Here is a 27,109-nt window from a genome sequence, read left to right as displayed (position 1 = left end):
ATTGTAGACCTGCACAAGGCTGGAATGGGCTACAAGACCATCAGCAAGAAGCTTGGTGAGAAAGAGACCACTGTTGGTGCGATAATTCGAAAATGGAAGAAATACAAGATCACAGTCAATCACCCTCACTCTGGAGCTCCATGCAAGATCTCACCTGGTGGGGTAAGAATGATTCTGAGAAAGGTGAGGTCAGTTGAGAATTACACGGGAGGAGCTTGTCAATGATCTCAAGGGAGCTGGGAGCACAGTCACCAAGAAAACCATTGGTAACACACTTCGCCGTAATGGATTGAGATCCTGCAGTGCCCGCAAAGTCCCTCTGCTCAAGAAGGCTCATGTACAGGCCCGTCTGAAGTTTGCCAATGAACACCTGAATGATTTAAAGAAAGCTTGGGAGAATGTGATATGGTCAGATGAGACCAAAATTGAGCTCTTTGGCATCAACTCCACTCGCCGTGTTTGGAGGCAGAGAAATGCCCGGTGGGGATGGTGTTCTTGGGGTCATATCCAGCATTTCTCTGCTCCCAGCTCCCTTGAGATCATTGACAAGCTCCTCCCGTGTAATTCTGGGCTGACCTCACCTTTCTCAGAATCATTCTTACCCCACCAGGTGAGATCTTGCATGGAGCTCCAGAGTGAGGGTGATTGACTGTGATCTTGTATTTCTTCCATTTTCGAATTATCGCACCAACAGTGGTCTCTTTCTCACCAAGCTTCTTGCTGATGGTCTTGTAGCCCATTTCAGCCTTGTGCAGGTCTACAATCTTGTCCCTGATGTCCTTTGATAGCTCTTTGGTCTTGCCCATGGTGGTCGAGAGATTTGAACAGAAGAAACTGATTCTGTGACAGGTGTCTTTTATAAAGGGACAAGACTAATTTGTGTGCCTCATGGGCACATAACCGGTCTGTGGGCGTCAGAATTCTTGCTGGTTGGTAGGGGATCAAATACTTATTTCCCTTAATTAAATACAAATTAATTTATAACTTTTATTTAATGTTTTTTTTTCTGGATTTTTTGTTGATATTCTGTCTCTCTCTGTTAAAATAAACCTTCCATAAAAATTATAGACTGTTCAAGTCTTTGTAAGGGGGTAAACTTACAAAATCAGCAGGGGATCAAATACTTATTTTCCTCACTGTATTTATGAACCTTGCTTTGTGCACAGGGCAGTCATGCTGGAACAAGAAAGAGCCTTCCCCAATTCTTGCCACAAATTTGAAAGCATAACATAGGTAATTTACACAGTCGAGTCACATTATTATGACCACCAGCTAATATCCAGAGCAACCACCTTGTGCAGCACGGACAGCAGCTAGACGGGCTGGGAGTAAGGTCCTGGTAGGTTGTCACAGGTGTCTGGAGCCATGCTGACTGCAGTGCATCCCACAGCTGCTGGAGGGTGTGGGGGGAGGATTCATAGAGCGAACACGACGATTGAGGTGGTTCCACGGATGCTGAAATGAGTTCAAGTCTGGGGAATTAGGCGGCCAGGGTAGTAGCTGGAGGTCTTGGTAATGCTCTTCCAACCAATGTTGGGCATTTCTAGCCATGTGACATGTCACATTGTCTTGCTGGAAGATCACATCCGCCCCAGGGAAGACAGTTCTACCCATGGTACTTTTACCCTTGACAGCAACGAGGTATATACACTGATCAGACATAACATTAAAACCACCTTCTTGTGTCTACACTCACTGTCCATTTTATCAGCTCCACCTACCATATAGGAGCACTACAAGTTCTACAATTACTGACTGTAGTCCATCTGTTTCTCTACATACTTTTTTAGCCTGCTTTCACCCTGTTCTTCAATGGTCAGGACCCCCACAGGACCACCACAGAGCAGGTATTATTCAGGTGGTGGATGATTCTCAGCACTGCAGTGACACTGACATGGTGGTGGTGTGTTAGTGTGTGTTGTGCATGCAGAGAAATAGCATTTACCTACCAAGCCAGATCACGACACATGATCACTTTCTTCATGAGCTACCGAAAGTTACTCGACTGTGTATGATACCTCTTTAATCTCACTACTTTAATCAGATTATTTGTATGATTTCCATTTTTACTAATATAGTGAGGGAACGTTTTTGTTTACCCTGCTTTATTTTGTATCATGTCGCTGTTTACATGTGAACAGGTTGTCCTTACATATGTTTCTACCAACTACAGTATGTGAGATTAAATAACTGTCCATGCTATGATGCTGGTAGTGCATTATACCTGTGCCAGGTAACATCAGGTTCTGGAGAGCCATAAGCCCTGCAGGTAAACGTCACTGATTCTCCATAGTCAGCTGTTGCATTGAAAGACTGCTGAGGCACAGACAGCACTGGTGGAACTGTGGAGAAACGTAACAAGATTTTTAAATCAATTATAACCACACAGTGAAAATAAATAACCATATAAAATTATTTTCCAGTTTCATTCTTTGCTGCTAATGGCCATACACTTACAACATTTTACAGATGCTTTAATACAAAGCCACTAACAACTGTGACAATACAGCTCAGGCAATTGAGGGTAAAGGGCCTCGCTTTAAGGCCCAACAGTGGCAACTTAGTGCTGGTGAGGCTTGAACCTGGAACTTTGTACCTAAGAAGTAGTCTAACATCTTAACAGCTGAGCTAACACTGCTCCCCACAATCTTGCAACACACAAAGTTGATAATCAGTGTAATATACAGTGTATTTACTGTGAAGTTAAAAGTCTGCAAAGGTTATGAGCTCCAGTATGTCATGGTGCTTCATTTCAGTGCATAAAGGCCAAGGGCGCAAGCTTAAGCTGAATGCCCGTGATCTTTGATTCCTCACACGGCACTGCATCAAGAACAGCCACTCAACAATAGCTGATAACCACATGGGTGAGGGATTACTTTGGCAAATCTTTGTCAAGCACTACAATACAGAGTTACATGCACAAATGCCACTTAAAACTTTACTGTGCAAAAAAGAAGCCTTATGTTAACCATGTCCAGAAGTGGCATCAACTTCTCTGGGCTCGCAGGCATCTAGGATGTACCATCACAAAGTGAAAATGTGTATTGTGGTCAGATGAATCAGCATTCCAGGTCTTTTTTTGGAAAAAATTGACACTGTGTGCTCCGGACCAAAGTCGAAAAGGACCATCCAGACTGTTATCATCAACAAATCCAAAAGCCAGGGTCTGTCATGGTATGGGACTGTGTCAGTGCCCTTGGCAAAGGTCATTTACACTTCTGTGATGGCAGCATTAATGCAGAAAAGTACATTAAGATCTTATGCTGCCTTCAAGACGTCATCTTTTCCAGTGACGTCCATGCATTTTTTAACAAGACATTGCAAAACCACATACTGGACTGGCCTGCCTGCAGTCCTGACCTGTCCCCAATAGAGAATGTGTGGAGAATTTTGAAATGAAAAATGCGACAACAACGACCCCGTACTGTTGCACATCTTAAGGTGTGTTTGCAGGAAGAATGGAACAAAATAAAACCTGAAACACTAAATCACTTGGTATCCTCGGTGCCAAACGTGTGGTGAAAAAGAAATGGCAACATTACAAAGTGGTAAATGCTTTACTGTCCCAACTTTTTTTGGAATGTGTTGCAGGCCTGAAAAGCAGGAATGGATGTTTAATAATAAATGTTTTTTTTTATTATTTGCATTTTCCATGCTGTCCCAACTTTTTCTGATTTGGGGTTGTAAATTAATAATGTGAGGGACATTCATCCCACTCTGTTATTTATTTATCCACATTTTTTTTTTGTCTTTCTACTCAGGCTGTTTGTGATAGAGAATAGATGAGGATGCGCTATCTAAAACAGGTGTCATTTTAAATTATGCTCTATTAAAGATATAATTTAATGGAGTATGAGCTAGGGAAAAAAGATTAAATTAAGAGGATGTTTTATTCATGGTCACTTTCAGCCTGGCTTGGCAGCATATCAGATCAGCTGAAACATCCCTTTCCCTCTCCATTAGACCCCCATAAATACACTATTTATTTAACAGAATACACCTAATGCGATTTTTTCAAAAATGTCCAAATTGCTGCGGGCCTGTTTAAATTGTACCAATCTTCTTTTACTTATCATGCGGGAGAAAACGCAGGCAGTTGTTGATGTATGACTGTGAAAAAGAAATTTAGAAGAAAATCGTGGCAGGTAGGCTGTGGGATGATAAGAGGCATTATTTAAAACATGTGATTGCAGATCAGCTGGCAGCAGTGAGGGCTGTCAGTGATGGAAGTCGTCACCGTCACAGTCGAGGTTCAGTCCTACTTATAATCAGTGTGTCTGAAAGTGCATTGTGCTTTGTTCTAAGAACGGATTCTTTTGATATCTGTCCTAGATACAGATGTAATAGGTCTTATGTTCTTGTTTAAAACAATTCAGGACAAAATCTTTTGCATTTATAGTCAGTGGGCATGTTGCAGGGGATTTAATGAGGATGACTGTGCATGCAAAAAAACAAGATGTGGAAAACAGTACTAAATATATTTTCGGTTTGAGTTAATTGTTTTTGATAAGCAGTGATGCTATCAGCCAGTTGGGCATGTACACACAGACGTGATTAATGGTCAAAGACACAGAATGGATTGCCGCTGTTCTGTCTGGGATGGGGTATTGCATTGGAAAACCCAGATCTATTGCTATCCTAGGATAAAGAGGTGGTTAAGATTTTATTTTTGTGATGGATCATTAACAAAAGTTGTGGGGTATTTAACCACTTTATTATCTTCTTTAATATTTTTTCTATTCAAATGAACACACAATGTCTGTTTTATTTGTACTTATAAATATGATTAAACTGTATGTATTTTATAAGCATAAACAATGATTTTAAGAACAAAAGACTAAGAATATCTATGGTGAATTATTTCATTTTTACAAAGGAATATTAAGGTCACTTTAAAGAAATTTTTTTTTTTAAGTTTCAATTTCGAGAATAAAGTCAAAATGATTCAGAGAATAAAGTCGTATAAGTTTTGATTTCGAGATTTAAATCGTATAAATTTAGATTTTGACATTAAAGTCGAAATGATTTCGAGATTAAAATCGTATACATTTTGATTTCAAGATTAAAGTCGTGTAAGTTTTGATTTCGAGATTCAAGCAAAATGATTTGGGAATAAAGTCAATGATTTTGAGAATAAAGTCGAAATGATTTTAAGATTTATATCGCATAAGTTTTGATTTCGAGATTAAAGTCGTATAAATTTTGATTTCGAGATTAAAGTCAAAATTATTTCGAGAATAAAGTCAAAATTATTTCGAGAATAAAGTTGAAATGATTTTGAGAATAAAGTTAAAATGATTTGAGAATAAAGTCAAAATGATTTGAGAATAAAATCAAAATTATTTGAGAATAAAGTCGAAATGATTTTGATATTAAAGTTGAAATGATTTTGAGATTAAAGTTGAAATGATTTCTAGATTAAAGTGGAAATATTATGGCCATAGCAACCTCCTTGTGTTAAAATGAGGGATGTTCATGATTTGGTAAAGTTGTACTTTCATACTGGTTTCACAAATAAAGAAATCCCCAATCTCCTGCACATCAGCACCAGTTTGTTATTAGCATAAGGACGCTGAAACGGCTTTGCAATAAACTGTGTTTATTTAGAAGAACATGCGGCACCGGTGCGCTCGGCGTCTGCGTCGTCGCCAGTACTTCAACCGAGTCTTATAGACTTGTACGATAAACTAAAGCCATATGGCATCGCTATAAATGGTTGCATTGACGCGTTTAGTCATCATGTCATGTGGATGGAAGCGTTCCTCAGCGCTTGTGTGCCGATCCAGGAACTGAGACCCGTGCTTTTCTGAACTGACAAGCCTACGACGGCTTTGGCCATAATATTTGGACTTTATTCATGAAATCATTTTGACTTTAATCTTAATATCATTTTGACTTTATTCTCGAAATCAAAACCTAAGAATATTTTTTTTTACAGTGGCTCTAATCCGCCAGCGTACATTTTGACCCACTGTACATGGCAAAATGTTGTCAGTTCCACAAGGTCATAAGGCTGCCTTTGACAATTTCACAATGCTTCATAATGTGTCAATAGAAACAAGGTCAGGAGATTGGCCAGGCCAAGCAAGCACCTCTATCTTACTTTTTAGAAACCAATCTTGAACTGTTTTAACTTAAATAAATAATAATAATAATAATAATAATAATAATAATAAAAAATTCATCAAACATGACAAGCTAGTTAATGGCAAAGAGTTTTATTTTTGTTTCATCTGATCATTCAGATTTGTGTACAAGTTCTGATGCATCTGACAATCTTTTTCAGATTTTTGGCACAACAGTCAAAGTAGAGTTTACGGGCAGAGATGATTGCAGTGCAGATCTTCCTTTAAATGCTGTTTTTGCTGTTTTTAAGTTGTCCTGCTAATTTTTTTTAAGGGACTAAGAGCTTTTTTAATACCTAAAGATCATATTGTAAAATCTTGTGTTGCCTCTGTGCCTAGGATGATTTAAACCATTTAGCAACAATTTACACAAATGCAGGCTCAGTCTGTCGCCTCACAGCAAGAGGGTCCTGAGTTCGATCCCCAGGTGGGGTGGTCCAGGTTATTTCTGTGTGGAGTTTGCATGTTTCTCCCTGTGTCTGTGTGGGTTTCCCCCGGGAGCTCCGTTTTCCTACCACAGTCGAAAGAGTGAGGTGAGTTGAAGATACAAAATGGTCCATGACTGTGTTTGACATTAAAAACTAGTGAACTGATGAGTCTTTACAAAGTGGTAAATGCTTTACTGTCCCAAAATATTTTGGAATGTGTTGCAGGCTTGAAATGCAGGAATGGATGTTTATTAATAAATGAAATGAAGTTGAGCAGACAAAACATGAAATATCTCAGTTTCATCCTGTCTGCAATCATATAAAAGTCAAAGTAAACGTAAGAAACTCTGCATTTTTATTTTATTTGCATTTTCAATACTGTCCCAACTTTTTCTCATTTCTGTATTTTTAGTACAAGGTGGCTAAAATATGTTTTCATTTGCTTACTTAAAATGACAATAATTTTACTTTTTTTTTTTTTAATCCTGTTTTTACACACTCGCTCATAGTTATCCAAGGCATCTGTGCATTTAGAGATTTTTTGATGCATTTTATAACATGAATAGTGTAAGGAAGTATTCTAAATGCTAGCTGGCATGTTCTGGAGAGTATAAAAATGTAAAACCATTCGGGAGGTTTAAAGATGTTTTTATAACCTGTGCAAATAATACCTTAGAATTTTAATTAAAAGTCTTTCTTCTGTGTACATTCACTTAAACTCAAGCCACACACACACACACACACACACACACACACACACACACACACACAGTTGAGAGCTGTGTAAAATAGCCACTCTGCAATGGGATTGTTAGCCATGCACTGAAACAAGTCCAAACAGATTATCATTGACTTCCCTGCCAGTCAATATCCATTTCCCAAATGCTATAATCTAATTGAAGTAATTCCCAGTTGAAAGGACAATACTGGAACAGCTATGCTAATATGAGATACAACTGGGCATAATGACATCAAACCAATTAAGTGAAGCATCAGATTTAAAACAACACTCATCCTTCCCAGCTGTATAGCACATATCAGGTGACATTAATTAGGGATGCAACTAAAATAACTAAGAAAGACTTTTTGTGTTGAATGTCAGCTTAGAAAATAAAGGTAAAACTTACACAAATTAGCCAAAACATTAGAACCACCTGCCTAATATGCTAAAAACAGCTCTGACATGCCAAGCCATGGACTCCACAAGACTTGTGACTTGTGAAGAAGTCCTGTGGTTTCTGGTACTAGGACATTACCAGCAGGTCCTAGAACTTCTGAATTGTGTGTAGTAACTCCTACAGTGCATCCTTGACTGGCTGTCTTCATTATCTTAGAGAAAACATGATTAATCTGACTTTTCAACTGTCTTCCATTGCTGTAATGTCCAGTTACAATGTATGTGTGCCCACTGTGGCCCACAGGTGCTTTCAGTGGTGGACAGAATTGACCTGTCCTGAGACTATGCAGCCCCATACACAGAAGGTTTCAAAACAGTGTATGCAGCGACACGATCATCTCATCAACAGTATCAACCAGAATGCCTACCCCTTATGTTCTCTGGCATTAATGAGTCTTGGTTGCCCACCAAAAAGTCTGTGGTTCGTGACTTCTTTCTTGGACCACTGTCGTTAGGTACTCAGGCTGTAAGCACCTCTTGCTGTTTCAGAGACACTTCAATCCAATCACCTGGCTATATTAATTTGGCTTCTTCAATGAACACCTGTACTTAGAGTCACTGTCATTAGCCCAACAATTGCTATAAACCTGATCAAGACATGCACAATTATCAGGAAATTGCCATACATACGTTTTGGCTCATCACAGTATGAATCAGAACATTTTTTACCTTAGATCACAAGGTTTGTATGTCTTAAACATATGGAGATTAGCAGTTAACATAAAACCTGTTTATTTTAATGGACATTGATTTTTTTGTGCTTAATTCCTCAAACATAAGCTGAGACAATAAATTGAGTTTGTGCAATTTTATGTGATTTACTCTGCTTGAAACACAAACTGCCTAGTGGTACTGTAGGGCTGATGTAATGTGTACAGTACAATGATTTTCCACATTTCCCAGCTTGTTTGTAAGCTGGGGTCAGAATACATACATGGCGCCCCCATGGAGCTAAGAGAGTTAAGGGACTTGCTCAAGAGTCCAACAATGGCAGTATGACAAAGCATTTAAACTGACAACCTTTGGTTTAATAGTTTAAACCTCTACCCACTAGACCTAGGCTAAGATTTCCAATATTTTCAATGATCAACTTCATTGATTTCTGTAATTGTAAACACCTTCGATAACACTCCAAACACTCCAAAAAGGTGGCATATTTACTCCTTTTTATGCTATTTTGTTTATGCATTTTACCCCCTTTTCTCCCAGTTTAGCGTAGTCAATTCATCTTCCGCTTCTGGAGACGCTGGGCATGTCCGAGGAGGGTACATTCGCCTGCCTCACGCTCCCTCTGGCAGGTGCACAGTACACCGACCCCTTCTTATTCGCCCACACCTTCGGTGAATTCGCGTATGAGGCCTGTATTCGCACGCTGAGAGTACTGATGTCCACGCTCCTCCATTTCCTGTACAGGTGCCTTGGGCTACTAACCAAAGTCCTTACACAACGTCAAAGACCCCACCCACATTAGTCCGGTCTTTTACCCACCCGGCAGACTTTAAATGGGCAATTTTGTCTGCTGCAGGTGTTGCCAATTATGCCTGCTAGAGGGCACCCAGTAGACTTGTATCAGAGCTGAGGTTTAAATTCAGGAGTTCAGAATCTCAGTGCTGGTGTGCTAGCGGATTATCTCGCTGAGCCACCTAGGTGCCTGTAATAAGACTTTTTAATGGTTTGGGAACTGAGGACGTTAATTGTTGCAGATTCGCAGGTCAAATTTTTCTATATTTTTACTTGACACAAGACCTCTGCTGCTTAACAGTCTGTGGTCGCCGCTATCAGTGGATTGATGCCTTGTCTTTAATTTTTTAATAAAAAAAAAACACCTCAGTGTCAGTGCTGGGAAAAGAATAGTGCTACAACCAAAAAAATAAAGCCAATAGTGTCCTGTGATCAGAAAGTGTTAAAAATACTCTTTTAGAGCACCCAGGTGGCGCAGCGGGCTATTCCGCTAGCACACCAGCGCAGAGATTCTGAACTCCTCGGTTCGAAACTCGGCATTGCCCCCTTTCGGCTGTGCGCCATCTAGCAGGCATAATTGGCAGTGCCTGCAGCAGACACGGTTCTGTTAGGGCGAGATAACTGGACTATGTGGGTGGGGTCTTCAAATGCTGTGTAAGGACCCTGATTGGCAGGTAGAGAGGTGGCTGTGCAGAGTGCATAGGTGAAAAAGGGTTCCGCTAAGGGCTGCACGCTGGTTGGAAAATGAGCAGCAATATACCCTCCTTGACTGCAAATCAGGGATCCCCCAGCAGCGGAAGACAAATTGACTATGCGAAATTGGGAGAAAATGCATAAATTAAATAGAAAAAAAATACTAGTAATAAATGAGTAGAGGAATAGCTGCAACAATCCTTATTAATGCCCATGGTTGTTGAAATAAGATGCCCAGATTCATGGTCGGGTGTCCGTATAGTGTATCTCAACCTAAAAAAAAAACATTCAAACTGAAAACCTGACACATTGTTATGCTCTTACAGGGCTGGGTGCAAGTGTGCACTGCTACAGCATTTGCTTGTTAATCTCTAATGGTGTCATGTCCACTAGATTATCTGCCATGCCTCATTGAGCAGTCTTATTAGATCAGTATAAGAGGTTTCAACAGGGAACTAAATAGACTCTTGCCCATGTTCACCCTCATCAAATTCAACCTGAAAAATCAGAGGGGTTAATCTTCCTATATCATCTCTGCTTATTTTCAACCCACCCAACTTATTACGAAGGTGGTCTGCTTTACATGCCAATAACAGCAAAGAAAAGAAGGTAAAATGTTAAATGTCCAAGGTATTTAAATCATGTACACTATATGACCAAAAGTATGTGGACACCTGACCATGAGCTTGCTGGACATCCCATTCCAAAATCATGGGGATTACTATGGAGTTGCCTTGTCTTTCCTCACGATTTTACAGTGTGTCTGTGGAAATTCTGGTTACTTGGTCAAAAGAGCATCAGTAAAATCAGACACCGAAGTTGTATAAAAAGACTTGGCTTATAGTCAATGTTCCAATTCATCCCAGTGGTGCTAAGATAAGGTCAGGGCTATGTGGAGGTCACAACAGTTTCTCCATAACAAACTTGACAAATTACACTCACTGAGCACTTTATTAGGTACATCTAATAAAAAGACTTGGCTTATAGTCAATGTTCCAATTCATCCCAGTGGTGCAGAAATAAGGTCAGGGTTCAGTGGAGGCCACTATAGTGTCTCCATGACAAACTTGTTAAACCAGGCCTTTATGGAACCTGTATTGTGCAGAGAGACACAGGTATGCTGGAAAAGTAGACAGCATTTTCCAAACTGTAGGAAAATATATAATTTATTTTATATAATACTGATGGGATGTCCACATACTTTTGGTTATGTTGTGAATCTTTTTTTTATGCACTCAGTTTTTAAAATGGACAAGGTAGAGGTGGGTGAAAAATGTGCAAAAAACATTATAAGTAATTATACACATACACACTGCATCTCTTGAAATGACCTCTGTGTACTGGAAACTGCACATACATGTAGGTGTCAAATCAAAGAAGAACAATGAATGGATAAACATAACAAGTGCAGATGTCTCCAGACAGGCGCATCACATGACAATTAATCAGTTTACATTCATCCATGCATTGTGATGTATAAAGATGCAAACAATGCTTGTGTGCTGCATAAACAATATCCACAATAATCTGAATAATATCTTTGGCAAAGCATAAACTGTTACACTGCTACAGCATTGAAAAAATATAGACATGATATGCTGATGATGTGCTGTTATCTATGAGAAAAAATAAAATACAAATACAACAGTGCACTTAGAACTACATCACTAAGCCGCTCAGGTGACGCAGCGGTAAAATATGCTAGCACACCAAAGCTGGAAATTCGAATACATCGTATCGAATCTCAGCTCTGCCATCCGGCTGGGCGGCTATATGAACAACGTAGGGAGCCGGATATGGACCTCATAACTGATGCAGTTACGACCTCTGCTGGCTGATTGATGCCGTCTGCACAGAGTAGAGGAACAATGCTGATCAGGGTGTGGCTCTTTGTGCACAAGGCTGATCGCATATGAACTCGCCTCGTGCAGGTAAAAAAATGCAGTCGGCTACTGCTCAAGTGTCGGAGGGGGTGTGTGTCAGTTCGCTCTCCTCAATCAGAGGCGGGGGTCAACACCAATAGAGGAAGCATAATGCAATTGGGCAAAAATTGGACGTGCTAAAAATCGGGAGAAAAAGGGAGAAAAATTCATTAAAAAAATAACTACTTAATCACACAATAGGCCTATTTCTGAGATATATCATTTTAAAGATTGAGGTTGTTCACTGTTTTGCTTGTGTAAAGGACTTAACTGGTGGTAAATGAGGTGGGTTTCAAAAGGTCTAGCTAGCTTTTGCAAATACTTTTCCCACATGGTTATGTTTTTAAAGACAACAGCTGGCCCTGCAAGGTTGATCTTAATTTTAAATAAAAACAGCAATATAATAAAGCAATAAGCCACGAGAGGCCGTGCATTACTGTGATTTTAGCATGGGTGATGACTTCTTTCCCCGTGCTAAAATCATAACAGTAACGCACGGTCTCGAGTGGCTTATTGCTTTTATAAAACGGTGGTCAACAAAAAATATAATAAATACAACAATGTTTAATTCATAAATGTATTTATCGTGTATAAACTTACAATAAAGCATTCTTCCGCGACGCAAAATAGTTCGATTAACAGTGTTGCTAGGCAACATGAGGGCGAAAATAACATTAACTTTTTCGATTCAGTGGCGTATTAATATGGAATGATGTGAGGTGGTCCTAGGTGTGCGTTTATCGGGGATTTTACAACGGCTTCGAACGCGGCTCAGCCAATCAGATTTTAGTACCGGAACTATCCGTTTTATAAAAAGAATTTTAAAAATGGGTCCTTGTTAGGGCATGGATGGCATCAGCATTACGTCATAAAGACTGCTTAACCTCAGCTTATTGTCTAAAAGTGGGACATACAACAAGAGAACAGCACATGTTTGACCTTTTCTGCAAGAGGTTTAAAAAAATATGAAAAACAAGACCCGACCAGAATATTATAGATGCAGTAGGGATCAACTGGACAGAGAAAGAAATAAGACTATAAGCCTAAATCTAAAGACCTTTGAAAAGCGCTGAAAGAAGCCTGCCATAATATACCAGAATTTCAGAAAACTTCAGGACAGTCTCCCCAAAAGAGTTGAAGATGTGCAGTGTGCCGAAGGAGGACACACTAAATACTCACTTTTTTTTCTATTTTCTATTTTTATTTTAATACAGAGGACCAAAATATAATTATAGTTGCTTATTAAAACTGTGCTAAAACAGCAAAGCTAGTGGTGGCCTAAGACTTTGCAAATGCAATGGACGTTATACACCGATTAGACATAACATTATGACCACCTTCCTAATATTGTGTTGGTCCCCCTTTTGATGCCCCACAGGCAACAAACTGTGATGCACTGTGTATTCTGACATCTTTCTATCAGAACCAGCATTAACTTCTTCAGCAGTTTGAGCTACCCATAAAGCTTGTTCTCTGGACCACTTTTGATAGATACTGACCACTGCAGACTGGGAACACCCCACAAAAGCTGCAGTTTTGGAGATGTTCTGACCCAGTCGTCTAGCCATCACAATTTGGCCCTTGTCAAACTCACTCAAATCCTTACGCTTGCCCATTTTTCCTGCTTCTAACACATCAATGTTATTCCCTTCACCTGTGATCATAATGTTATGCCTAGTTGGTGTAGTTCTCAACCTGTTAGAACACCTATCATCAAACTGTAGTTGAGAATGACCATTTAGAAAATGTCAAAGAGACAAAAATCTTTGCTTGGTGGCCCAGCAGGATATGCAGTTGTTGTCTTTCCTCTTAATTGGTCAGCCGCTTACACCACCACAGGATGGAAAAACTATTTCTTTACATGAAATGTAAGCCCTCTTTTGCCAGACATCTCTATTTCCTTTTTCTTTTTTATTTATTTTTTTGTACTGAAGATGAAAACTCACCATTGACTACCAGAACAATGTCCCTGAAATCGATTTCACCTCTGGCCTCCACTCTGGCCTCACAGCGGTATACCCCCTCATCTGCTTTTGTCACTCTCTGGACCTGCAGATTGTTGTTGGGTAGAAGCTGGAACTCTGAAAAGAAGCCATTGGGAAAATAATTAAAACACTGATTACACTCACTGAGCACTTTAATAGGTACACCTATCTGGTACATACATTTATTGATTGTTTTATAAGCTTCAACTACCATACACATACACTTTGTAAACATACAATTACTACCTACAGACCATCTGTGCTCTATGTCACCCAACAATTGTCCGTTGATCAATCAAACGGGACCACCACAGGGCCCCCAGTGATCATGTTGTTTAGATGTTATTTAGGTGTTCAGCAGGTGTTTCGCCCAAACCAGTCATTTCCAATTCCAGACTGTAAATCCAATATCTCTTACACAACCCTCAATCTGATCAAGGAGAGCCAAATCACCACACGTCCCCTCCAACATGTCCAATCTGTGGACTATGATCCATGTGACACCCCCCTTCCCAACTTGCACAGTTGTCTGCACCAGTCCTGGACATCAGTGTCTGTGGTTAGTGTCTCTGCTGGTATTTAAAATAACATTATGCAGTGGTGTGCTAACATGTTAGACAACTGTGCCACCTGAGCATCCTGTTGCTATTTTTAAACAGTCCAGTGATGGGAGGCAAACAGTATTCCAACCAAACAAAAAGTGTCATGTCATCAAAAACTGTCCACTGATAATGGACTAGTTGAAGATGCATTTAGTAGGAAATAAAATAGCTTTTGTTCCTAACTGTATATCTACAATGAGTGCTAACAGGTTATGTGTTCCTTACAAAGAGACCTGTTAGTTGAATGCATGTACCAGAAAGGTGTATTTAATAAAGTCCTCATGAAAATGGGAAATCTCAAGTGCATTAAATTATCAATTTAATATATATAAATTATTATTAATAATTAAATCCTTTATGAGCTACAGGCTGCCGATGTCGAAAGTAGGAAGTGGTCATTATAATGTGACTCAACTCTGTATATATATATTGTCACGAATCAAGCCTCTATGCTCCTGGAGTTTAAGTGCCACACCCCTTTCTCCAGGAGAACATGGTTGAGGAGGCTTTTGTTTGTCTACGCCTCCTCATTTTGATTGGTCTCCTGCTAATTAATCCACAGCTGCACCTTGTTTAGGGGTGTAGCACATAAACTCCAGGAGCATAGAGGCTTGATTTGTATATACCGATCAGCCATAACATTAAAACCACCTCCTGGTTTCTACACACATTGTGTGTTTTGCTGGTGTGAGTGGATCAGACACAGCAGTGCTGCTGGAGTTTTAAAATACCGTGTCCACTCACTGTCCAGTCTATTAAACACTCCTACTCCTACTCCATCAGTGGTCACAGGATGCTGCCCACAAGGCGCTGTTGGCTGGATACTTTTGCTTGGTGGACTATTCTCAGTCCAGCAGTGACAGTGAGGTTTTTAAAAACTCCATCAGTGCGGCTGTGTCTGATCCACTCATACCAGCACAGCACACACTGCCACACCACCACCATGTCAGTGTCACTGCAGTGCTGAGAATGATCCACCACCCAAATAATACTAAATCTGTGGTGGTCCTGACCATTGAAGAACAGCATGAAAGGGGGCTAACAAAGCATGCAGAGAAATAGATGGACTACAGTCAGTAATTGTAAGGTGCAAAGTGCTTCTATGGGCAGTGAGTGTAGAAACAAGGAGGTGGTTTTAATCTTCTGGTTGGTCAGTGTATATACATATATATATATATATATATATATATATATATATATATATATATATATATATATATATATATATATATATACAGTATATATATACATACAGTGTATTTCTCACATTTCCCCCCCCCACATTTCTGCAAATATTTCATTATATCTTTTCATGGGACAACACTATAGACATGAAACTTGGATATAACTTAGAGTAGTCAGTGTACAGCTTGTATAGCAGTGTAGATTTACTGTCTTCTGAAAATAACTCATCACACAGCCATTAATGTCTAAATAGCTGGCAACATAAGTGAGTACACCCCACAGTGAACATGTCCAAATTGTGCCCAAATGTGTCGTTGTCCCTCCCTGGTGTCATGTGTCAAGGTCCCAGGTGTAAATGGGGAGCAGGGCTGTTAAATTTGGTGTTTTGGGTACAATTCTCTCATACTGGCCACTGGATATTCAACATGGCACCTCATGGCAAAGAACTCTCTGAGGATGTGAGAAATTGAATTGTTGCTCTCCACAAAGATGGCCTGGGCTATAAGAAGATTGCTAACACCCTGAAACTGAGCTACAGCATGGTGGCCAAGGTCATACAGCGGTTTTCCAGGACAGGTTCCACTCGGAACAGGCTTCGCCAGGGTCGACCAAAGAAGTTGAGTCCACGTGTTCGGCGTCATATCCAGAGGTTGGCTTTAAAAAATAGACACATGAGTGCTGCCAGCATTGCTGCAGAGGTTGAAGACGTGGGAGGTCAGCCTGTCAGTGCTCAGACCATACGTCGCTCACTGCATCAACTCAGTCTTCATGGTCGTCATCCCAGAAGGAAGCTGACGCACAAGAAAGCCAGCAAACAGTTTGCTGAAAACAAGCAGTCCAAGAACATGGATTACTGGAATGCCCTGTGGTCTGACGAGACCAAGATAAACTTGTTTGGCTCAGATGGTGTCCAGCATGTGTGGCGGTGCCCTGGTGAGAAGTACCAAGACAACTGTATCTTGCCTACAGTCAAGCATGGTGGTGGTAGCATCATGGTCTTGGGCTGCATGAGTGTTGCTGGCACTGGGGAGCTGCAGTTCATTGAGGGAAACATGAACTGTGACATTCTGAAACAGAGCATGATCCCCTCCCTTCGAAAACTGGGCCTCATGGCAGTTTTCCAACAGGATAACGACCCCAAACACAACCTCCAAGATGACAACTGCCTTGCTGAGGAAGCTGAAGGTAAAGGTGATGGACTAAACCCAATTGAGCACCTGTGGCGCATACTCAAGTGGAAGGTGGGGGAGTTCAAGGTGTCTACCATCCACCAGCTCCGTGATGTCATCATGGAGGAGTGGAAGAGGATTCCAGTAGCAACCTGTGCAGTTCTGGTGAATTCCATGCCCAGGAGGGTTAAGGCAGTGCTGGATAATAATGGTGGTCACACAAAATATTGACACTTTGGGCACAATTTGGACATGTTCACTGTGGGGTGTACTCACTTATGTTGCCAGCTATTTAGACATTAATGGCTGTGTGTTGAGTTATTTTCAGAAGACAGTAAATCTACACTGCTATACAAGCTGTACACTGACTACTCTAAGTTATATCCAAGTTTTATTTCTATAGTGTTGTCCCATGAAAAGATATAATAAAATATTTGCAGAAATGTGAGGGGTGTATTCACTTTTGTGATACACTGTATATACTGTACGTATATGCTTTAATAACTAGCAACTTACTGTCTGTGTCCTCAGTTATTTCCATATTGTTGTAGTACCAGGCAACCACAGGCACTGGAGAGCTAGTCACATCACACACCACCTCGGCTACATCTCCTTGTCGAAATTCCTGAGGTGACGGCACATTCCTGAATGTTAGTTTTTCTGTGGAAAAAAGACACAAATATCACAATATTAAAACATTGAAATTGAAGCATTGCTTTAAAAAAAATGCATTAAACAAACAAGTTTTATGTCAAGCATACTGTCACGAGTAGGGTTATGAAGGCACATTTAGCTAAAAAAACCTACAAGCATTCCAGAAAATGCTGGCTAAGAGTACAACTGAAATATGTTGTTGTCAAACAGTAGAACTAAAAATGTGATATTGTTTGACATTGCATATTTACTGATGTTTCAGACATACAGTAACTGTACACACCACTCCAAGCTCAGCTGCTGAGCACAGACTTTGTTATGCAAATAGATGAGACCACAATTGTTGCAATAGAGCCTCATTTGATTGACATTTATTGGATATATTTCTGAAAACAAAACTGCTGCAAATATATTGAGGAGAATGTAAACAAATCAAATTTGTTATTTATTGACAATTTTGTTAAGCAATGTGTTTGGCCTGACATGCATAAATGACCACAAAAATATCTGCTAATTTACAGTATGTAACAGAATTTAACTATAGTGTTTTCCTAAAGTTTGACACAATATTCTGGGGTAAAAATATAGCGTAATTAATATTTGGTTATATGTCCGTCACTCCTTACACGTTATTTCTTTTTTCTTCTACCATTTTCTCCCGATTTACCATAGTCAATTTGTCTTCCGCTGCTGGGGGATCCCTGATTGCAGTCAAGGTGGGTATATTGCTGCTTACGCCTCCTGCACAGCCGCCTCTCTATCTGCAAATCAGGGTCCTTACACAGCATTTGAAGACCCCACCCACATAGTCCGGTCAACCCGCCATAGCAGAACCGTGTCTGCTGCACGCAATGCCAATTATGTCCACTAGATGGTGCCCAGCCGACAGGTGACAACGTTAAGTTTCGAACCGAGGAGTACAGAATCTCGGTGCTAGTGCGCGCCTTCACACATTATTTATTTCTGATAACCATCAACAAGCTCCGACTGGATCTGTGACCACTCTATTAAAAAACATGGTGGGTTTAACCAAACAGGTAGGTAAATTCCTTATTTCAGCCTAGTTTAGCCATTCAAGTAAGTCCCACCCAGTTTTAATTTTTAGGAGGTAATCTTCATAACTCCAATAACTTTCAGCCATGCACCAGGTTCATATACAACATGTTCAATAGTAGGTACAATGTTGTTAGGTATGACATTATCATTGTGGCCAAATATGTTAAAAAAAAAATAGCCGCTCAGGTGGCGCAGCAGTAAACTACGCTAGCACACCAGAACTGGGATTTAAAATACATCATATCAAATCTCAGCTCTGACATCCGGCATCTGGGCAGCTATATGAACAAAGTTTGGCTGTTGTTCATCCAGGGAGGGAGCCGGATAGGGACCTCATAACTGATGCAGTTACGATCTCTGCTGGCTGATTGGTGGCATCTGCACAGAGTAGAGAAATAATTCGATCAGGGTGTGGCTCTCCGTGCACAAGGCTGATCCGCATATGAACTCTCCTTGTGCAGGTGAAAAGATGCAGTCGGCTACTGCACACGTGTCGGAGGGGGCGTGTTTCAGTTCGCTCTTCTCAATCGGGGTGGGGGTCAGCACCAGTAGAGAGGAAGCATAATGCAATTGGGTAAAACATTGGACGCACTAAAAAGAAGCAAAAGGGACAAAATGCATGAAATAAATAAATAATAAAAACTGATTTAGATTTTACCATTGTCATACTTGTGGCTTAGTCTAACAGGTATGGTCAAACTAGCCCCATTCATATGGTCGCTGGAAAGTTATCACATTCAGTCAATTATAATCAGTCAGGTACACGGAATCAGGAGGCCATGTCACAGTGTTATGACATTATAACATTTTCCGACACCAAATCTAAACTGTTGTATGTACAACCCCTGAATCAGAAAAAGTTGGGACAGTATGGAAAATGCAAATAAAATAAAAATGCAGTGTTCCTTACATTTAGTTTGACTTTTATTTGATTGCAGACAGTTTGAACCCAAGATATTTCATGTTTTGTCTGGTCAACTTCATTATATATATTAATAAACCTTCATTCCTGCATTTCAGGCCTGCAACACATTCCAAAAAAGTTGGGACGGGGGCAATTTAGGGCTAGTAATGAGGTGAAAAAACTAAATAATGATGTGATTCCAAACAGGTAATTGTAATCATGGTTTGGTACAAAAGCAGCATCCAGAAAAGACTGAGTCTTTGATGAGCAAAGATGATCAGGGGATCTCCAGTTTGTCAACAAATGCATGATAAAATTATTGAAATGTTTAAAAACAATGTACCTCAAAGAAAGATTTGCATATTTCTCCCTCTACAGTGCATAATATCATTAAACGATTCAAGGAATCTGGAGGAATTTCAGTGCGTAAAGGCTAAGGGGGCACACTTAAGCAAAATAAAAAGCTGAATCACTAAATCACTTGGTATCCTCGGTGCCAAAACGTCTTTTAAGTGTGGTGCAAAGGAATGGCAACATTACAAGTGGTAAATGCTTTACTGTACCAACTTTTTTTGGAATGTGTTGCAGGGCTAAGATGCAGGAATGGATGTTTATTTGTAAATGAAATTAAGTTGACCAGACAAAACATGAAATATCTCAGGTTCATCCTGTCTGCAATTAAATAAAAGTCAAAGTAAATGTAAGAAACTCTGTGTTGTTGTTTTTATTATTTGCATTTTCCATACTGTTCCAACTTTTTCTGATTTGGGGTGGTATAATATTTTTCAGTACAGATTTTGTTGCATCTAAGAAACCCTAGAATAAACGTATAAACATCGTAATAGTGCATTTTTAAATTATTTGTATTTTTGACAGGTGTTCAACCAAAACACCAAAACCGTGTACACATTTGACACCCACAAACAGACAGATTATTATCTAATTGACATTTACTCATGACGTGTCATTATTTCTCAAGGTTTGCTGAATCATTGGATCAAATTATTTTGAAAGGCAAAGAAACACCCTGATAAATCAGCTCACTGCGGGAAAAATAGCTGGTCTAACTGCAGAGCAACAAATCCTACAAATCCTATTCAACAAACAGACTCTAGAAGAGCCCAGAATATTCAGCTTCTAAAATGCCATGACAGAACCTCTGACATTTAGCTCATTATATATACAGTACGTGAAGTTGAATCCTCAGCTCTGGTTGAATGCAAGACCAAGTAAAGTTCAAGGATAGAGTTAGATGATGACCTCAGACTTTTAGTGTCAAAGATTTCTCTCAACAATCTGTTTGTGGAAAAACTAAGCAGAATCACATCCTTCCTGTTGAATACCATGGTACAACTTACCAAGCACGGCATTCTATACATATGTACTTCAAGTTAACATTTAAGGTTGAGTCAGGCTGGGGAAGAAAAAAAAACACATGGAAATCTGTCTGGTATTTGTGTAAGCTTTGTCTAAACTAAAACTTCCAGAAAGGAGCTTTTTTGTTTGACATTTCAGCTTTTTAAACACTGTCAGTGAGCAGAGCTCAGTCTAGTTAGCACATTGTCTATGATCCTTCACAGTTACATAAGTGTAAATTAATTGAGGTGTTCCATCAAATTAGATTTATTAACACTAACAACCCCTTTCTTTGAGTGACAGTCTGTCATGCACAACAGCGTTTCTTCATCAAAGGAGAAAATGACTCAAAAAACGCCAAAAAAAAAAAAAAAACAGTTCAACGTCAGCACATCAGCTTGGAGCATTGATCTGTGTGTCATGTCTGTTTACACACTTCCTCTGTTTGAAATACAGCTTCTCAAAAAGCTTTTAGCAAATGTCAACACTGCTACAAAATCAGAAACTATGACAGGGAGGTTTGCACAGAATCAAAAAGGTGGCGCAGAGGTTTCCGTAATATTTCTAGGGCTGTAATGGCAACAAATTAATTATGTCAAAAAAATTTTTTTTTTTAAAACCATTATGAGTTAATTAATTAGCTGTATTTACAACCCCAAATCAGAAAAAATTGGGACAGTATGGAAAATGCTAATAAAATAAAAATGCAGTGTTCCTTACATTTACTTTGACTTTAATTTGATTGCAGACAGGATGAACCTGAGATATTTCCTGTTTTGTCTGCTCAACTTCATTTCATTTGTTAATATACCTCCATTCCTGCATTTCAGGCCTGCAACACATTCCAAAACAAGTTGGCACGGGGGGCAATTTAGGGCTAGTAATGAGGTGAAAAAACTAAATAATGATGTGATTCCAAACAGGTGATGTCAACAGGTGATTGGAATGGCGTGTGCTCTGGACCAAAGACGAAAAGGTCCATCCAGACTGTTTTCAGCAACAAGCCCAAAAGCCAGGGTCTGTCATTGTATAGGGCTGTGTCAGTGCCTGTAATGGTAGCATTAATGCAGAAAAGTACATTGAGATCTTAGAGCAACATATGCTGCCTTCAAGACATCATCTTTTCCAGGGACGTCCATACATTTTTCAACAAGACAATGCAAATCCACATGCTGCACACATTACAAAGGCATGGCTGCGGAAGAAGAGGGTACGGGTACTGGACTGGCCTGCCTGCAGTCCTGACCTGTCCCCAACAGAGAATGTGTGGAGAATTTTTAAACGAAATGTAACAATGTGACAATGACGACCCCGTACTGTTGCACAGGCGTGTTTGCATGACAATGGGACAAAATAAAAGCTGAAACACTAAATCACTTGGTATCCTCGGTGCCAAAACGTCTTTTAAGTGTGGTGAAAAGGAATGGCAACATTACAAAGTGGTAAATGCTTTACTGTCCCAATTTTTTTAATGTGTTGCAGGCCTGAAATGCAGGAATGGATGTATTAATAAATGAAATGAAGTTGAGCAGATAAAACATGAAATATCTCAGGTTCATCCTGTCTGCAATCTAATAAAAGTCAAATATAAGAAACTCTGTTTTTTATTATTTGCATTTTCCATACTGTCCCAACTTTTTCTGATTTGGGGTTGTATTTATTTATTTTACATAACTTATTTTCTTAGTAAGCTTGTCTGGTATAAAGATAAGAGCCATACTATTGATAACAGCAGTGTCTGGGCTCCAGGAGTCTGATTCTATTACAGGATTTACAAATACACAAGGCACAGTACGTGAAGCCAGCCTTTATGGAGACACATATCAGTGCACTCTTAGTGCTGGATCATTTTACCTGGATAAATAGCAGAGCTGTGTCAGAAAGGGCGTCTGGATTAGAAAACTGTGCCAAAACAAATATGCGGACTAATGATTCCCTGTGGCGACCCCTGATGGGAGCAGTTGAAAGAAATCAGTCAGATAATTTATTTTCCTCGAGGTTTTGGACTGATTATAATATCTTAACTCTGTGGTTTGTGGAGTTTTAAATATATTATTAAATATGTATTCTTTATAAATGGATAAAAGGCTGTATCCTGCTAGAGATCTTCTGGTACTTCATAGAGTCATGGATACTAATGTACACTATAATATATCAATATAGCAGGAAAGCTTACACATTCATCCATTCATCCATCCATCCATTGTCTGTTTTACTACCGCTTTATCCTGGTCAGGCTTGGTGGGTGCAATTCATTTGGGCGAAAGGTAGGAAACACCCTGGACAGGTTGCCATTCCATCACAGGCCGACAGTGCTACCTACTGAGCCACCATGCCTGTAAGCTTACACAGTAAGTGTTATTTTATGCATGTATATAAACTCCCTCCTTGTTTCTACACACACTGTCCATTTTATCAGCTCCACTTACCATATAGAAGCACTTTGTAGTTCTACAATTACTGACTGTAATCCATCTGTTTCTCTGCATGCTTTGTTAGCCCCCTTTCATGCTGTTCTTCAATGGTCAGGACTCTCCCAGGACCACCACAGAGTAGGTATTATTTGGGTGGTGGGTCCTTCTCAGCACTGCAGTAACACTGACATGATGGTGTTGTGTTAGTGTGTGTTGTGCTGGTATGAGTGAACAAGACACAGCAGCGCTGATGGAGTTTTTAAACACCTCACTGTCACTGCTGGACTGAGAGTAGTCCACCAACCAAAAATATCCAGCCAACAGCGCCCCATTGGCAGCGTCCTGTAACCACTCATGAAGGTCTAGAAGATGACCAACTCAAACAGCAGCAATAGATAAGCGATCGTCTCTACAAGGTGGACCAACTAGGTAGGAGTGTCTAATAGAGTGGACAGTGAGTGGAAACGGTATTGAAAAACTTCATCAGCGCTGCTGTGTCTGATCCACTCATACCAGCACAACACAACACACCACCATCATGTCATTGTCACTGCAGTGCTGAGAATCATCCACCACCTAAATAATACCTGCTCTGTAGTGGTCCTGTGGGGGTCCTGACCATTAAAGAACAGGGTGAAAGCAGGCTAAAACAGTATGTAGAGAAATAGATGGACTACAGTCAGTAATTGTGGAACTTCAAAGTGCTTCTATATGGTAAGTGGAGCTGATAAAATAGACAGACAGTGAGTGTAGAAACTAGGAGGTGGTTTTAATGTTTTGGCTGATCAGTGTATAATAATGATTTCCTTCAGGATGTTCCTTTCTTTGTCACTTTTTGTTAGTCTCACATAATTGCTCTGGCATGTGTTTTAGCTTTCTAATCATGTCTAGGTTTACACTGACAGCTTTACCAAACATTATTAAAAGACAAACAAAATTGATTTGATTTTGTGTGTGAGTGCTTTAGATGTCATTCATCCATAGAAAAAAATAGCAGTTCTGTGAATAGCTGGCTTTTCTAAAATAGAATATAGCGGAGGAGTGGTGCTTTTTTGGTTTACATAACGTGCATAATGTTTGCCATCAGCATAGAAAAAGGAGCATATCTTTTACAGAATGTAATTTGCATTAATATAGGCTCAGATTGCTTTATAGCTCAATCATGTAAAAGCTGATGCCCCTCAGGATAAATTGTGTAGAATTAGAATAATTTTTCTCTGTCGTGTGGTTTAAAAGTATATTTGTGGCTAGAAGGCAGGAATTAAACTAGTTGCACAACATGTAAAGACTGTCTATTTATTTGCTCGAAGCTGGAGTGCATTCATAGCTGTTCTGTTGCTGTTGCTGCATTAAATTGTATGTATTCAAGCACAAGAATACATAGATGTCAAGAGGTCACAACATCAGTTCTATGAGAGGAGGCAATATCGATGAATAGAGCTAAACCACAGTGAATTCGATGTTGATCTATAATCCACCAAGCTTTTTTGCTTTAAAAAAGCTTTTGTAATTTTAAAAAATAGCAATAATTCATTAGTTAATTATTAAATAAATAATATATTAATTAATTATATAAGAAAGTTTAATTCTTTTTGGGATCAGTGAAGTCGTGCCATCTGATTTCCACCTTTTTGGACGCTCAAAGAAGCTTTAAGTGGAAGAAGATTTGTATGTGGTGATGATGTGAAAGCAGCGGTGCATCAATGGCTACGCGCGCAACCCAAAACATTTTTTGCTGATGGCATTATTATATTATTATATATATGGAATAAAAATGATATATATAAAATGAAACTTATATATATATATATATATATATATTATATATATATATATATATATATATATATATATATATATATATATATATATAATAAAACGATATATATAAAATGAAACTCGATAAATGTGGAATGAAACCTGATATACTGTATATAAAATGAAACTTGATATATATAAAATAAAACTCAATACATATGCAATGAAAAGTGATATATATAAAATTTAACTTGATATATATGGAATGAAAACTGCAGTTTCATTATATACAGTGTATCACGAAAGTGAGTACACCCCTCACATTTCTGCAAATATTTCATTATATCTTTTCATGGGACAACACTATAGACATGAAACTTGGATATAACTAAGAGTAGTCAGTGTACAACTTGTATAGCAGTGTAGATTTACTGTCTTCTGAAAATAACTCAACACACAGCCATTAATGTCTAAATAGCTGGCAACATAAGTGAGTACACCCCACAGTGAACATGTCCAAATTGTGCCTAAAGTGTCAATATTTTGTGTGACCACCATTATAATCACTGCCTTAACCCTCCTGGGCATGGAATTCACCAGAGCTGCACAGGTTGCTACTGGAATCCTCTTCCACTCCTCCGTGATGACATCACGGAGCTGGTGGATGTTAGACACCTTAAACTCCTCCACCTTCCACTTGAGGATGCGCCACAGGTGCTCAATTGGGTTTAGTCCATCACCTTTACCTTCAGCTTCCTCAGCAAGGCAGTTGTCATCTTGGAGGTTGTGTTTGGGGTCGTTATCCTGTTGGAAAACTGCCATGAGGCCCAGTTTTCGAAGGGAGGGGATCATGCTCTGTTTCAGAATGTCACAGTACATGTTGGAATTCATGTTTCCCTCAATGAACTGCAGCTCCCCAGTGCCAGCAACACTCATGCAGCCCAAGACCATGATGCTACCACCACCATGCTTGACTGTAGGCAAGATACAGTTGTCTTGGTACTTCTCACCAGGGCGCCGCCACACATGCTGGACACCATCTGAGCCAAACAAGTTTATCTTGGTCTCGTCAGACCACAGGGCATTCCAGTAATCCATGTTCTTGGACTGCTTGTCTTCAGCAAACTGTTTGCTGGCTTTCTTGTGCGTCAGCTTCCTTCTGGGATGACGACCATGCAGACCGAGTTGATGCAGTGTGCGGCGTATGGTCTGAGCACTGACAGGCTGACCTCCCACGTCTTCAACCTCTGCAGCAATGCTGGCAGCACTCATGTGTCTATTTTTTAAAGCCAACCTCTGGATATGACGCCGAACACGTGGACTCAACTTCTTTGGTCGACCCTGGCGAAGCCTGTTCCGAGTGGAACCTGTCCTGGAAAACCGCTGTATGACCTTGGCCACCATGCTGTAGCTCAGTTTCAGGGTGTTAGCAATCTTCTTATAGCCCAGGCCATCTTTGTGGAGAGCAACAATTATATTTCTCACATCCTCAGAGAGTTCTTTGCCATGAGGTGCCATGTTCAATATCCAGTGGCCAGTATGAGAGAATTGTACCCAAAACACCAAATTTAACAGCCCTGCTCCCCATTTACACCTGGGACCTTGACACATGACACCAGGGAGGGACAACGACACATTTGGGCACAATTTGGACATGTTCACTGTGGGGTGTACTCACTTATGTTGCCAGCTATTTAGACATTAATGGCTGTGTGTTGAGTTATTTTCAGAAGACAGTAAATCTACACTGCTATACAAGCTGTACACTGACTACTCTAAGTTATATCCAAGTTTCATGTCTATAGTGTTGTCCCATGAAAAGATATAATGAAATATTTGCAGAAATGTGAGGGGTGTACTCACTTTCGTGATACACTGTATATATATATATATATATATATATATATATCAGTTTACATTCCATATATATCAAGTTTACTTTTATATATCAAGTTTCATTATATATATATATATATATATATATATATATATATATATATATATATCGAGATTCATTGTATATATATCAAGTTTCATTTTATATATATCAGTTTTCATTTCATATATATCGAGCAAAAAACATAAAGCATAAAGCAACTCTGGCCAGTTTTAAAAGTTATGCTAGATTAGTTTAGGGCTGTGAGGTACAGCAATTTTGAGTTCTTACCACAAATCTAGCGCAGTAATTTATGCCACACATATTAATGCTTAAAAGTTCCA

The 27,109-nt window shown here is 39.5% G+C and overlaps 1 protein-coding gene across 1 annotated transcript in view; it reads right to left on the bottom strand.

Moving 5' to 3' along the window:
- Positions 1 to 27,109, bottom strand: part of ncam2 (neural cell adhesion molecule 2) — a 467,141-nt gene that overhangs the window by 85,391 nt on the left and 354,641 nt on the right. Inside the window, exons 4-6 of the mRNA XM_063005428.1 lie at positions 17,264 to 17,407; positions 13,753 to 13,887; positions 2,225 to 2,342 (exon numbers count right to left, since the gene is read on the bottom strand). Of these exons, the coding sequence (XP_062861498.1) occupies positions 2,225 to 2,342; positions 13,753 to 13,887; positions 17,264 to 17,407 (397 nt within the window). The remainder of the gene's footprint in view (positions 1 to 2,224; positions 2,343 to 13,752; positions 13,888 to 17,263; positions 17,408 to 27,109) is intronic.

Source organism: Trichomycterus rosablanca, chromosome 12, assembly GCF_030014385.1.
Source record: "Trichomycterus rosablanca isolate fTriRos1 chromosome 12, fTriRos1.hap1, whole genome shotgun sequence".
Classification (NCBI taxonomy): Eukaryota; Metazoa; Chordata; class Actinopteri; order Siluriformes; family Trichomycteridae; genus Trichomycterus; species Trichomycterus rosablanca.
The sequence above is the reverse complement of the archived record's forward strand: the minus strand, read 5'-3'. Positions and strand labels throughout refer to the sequence as shown.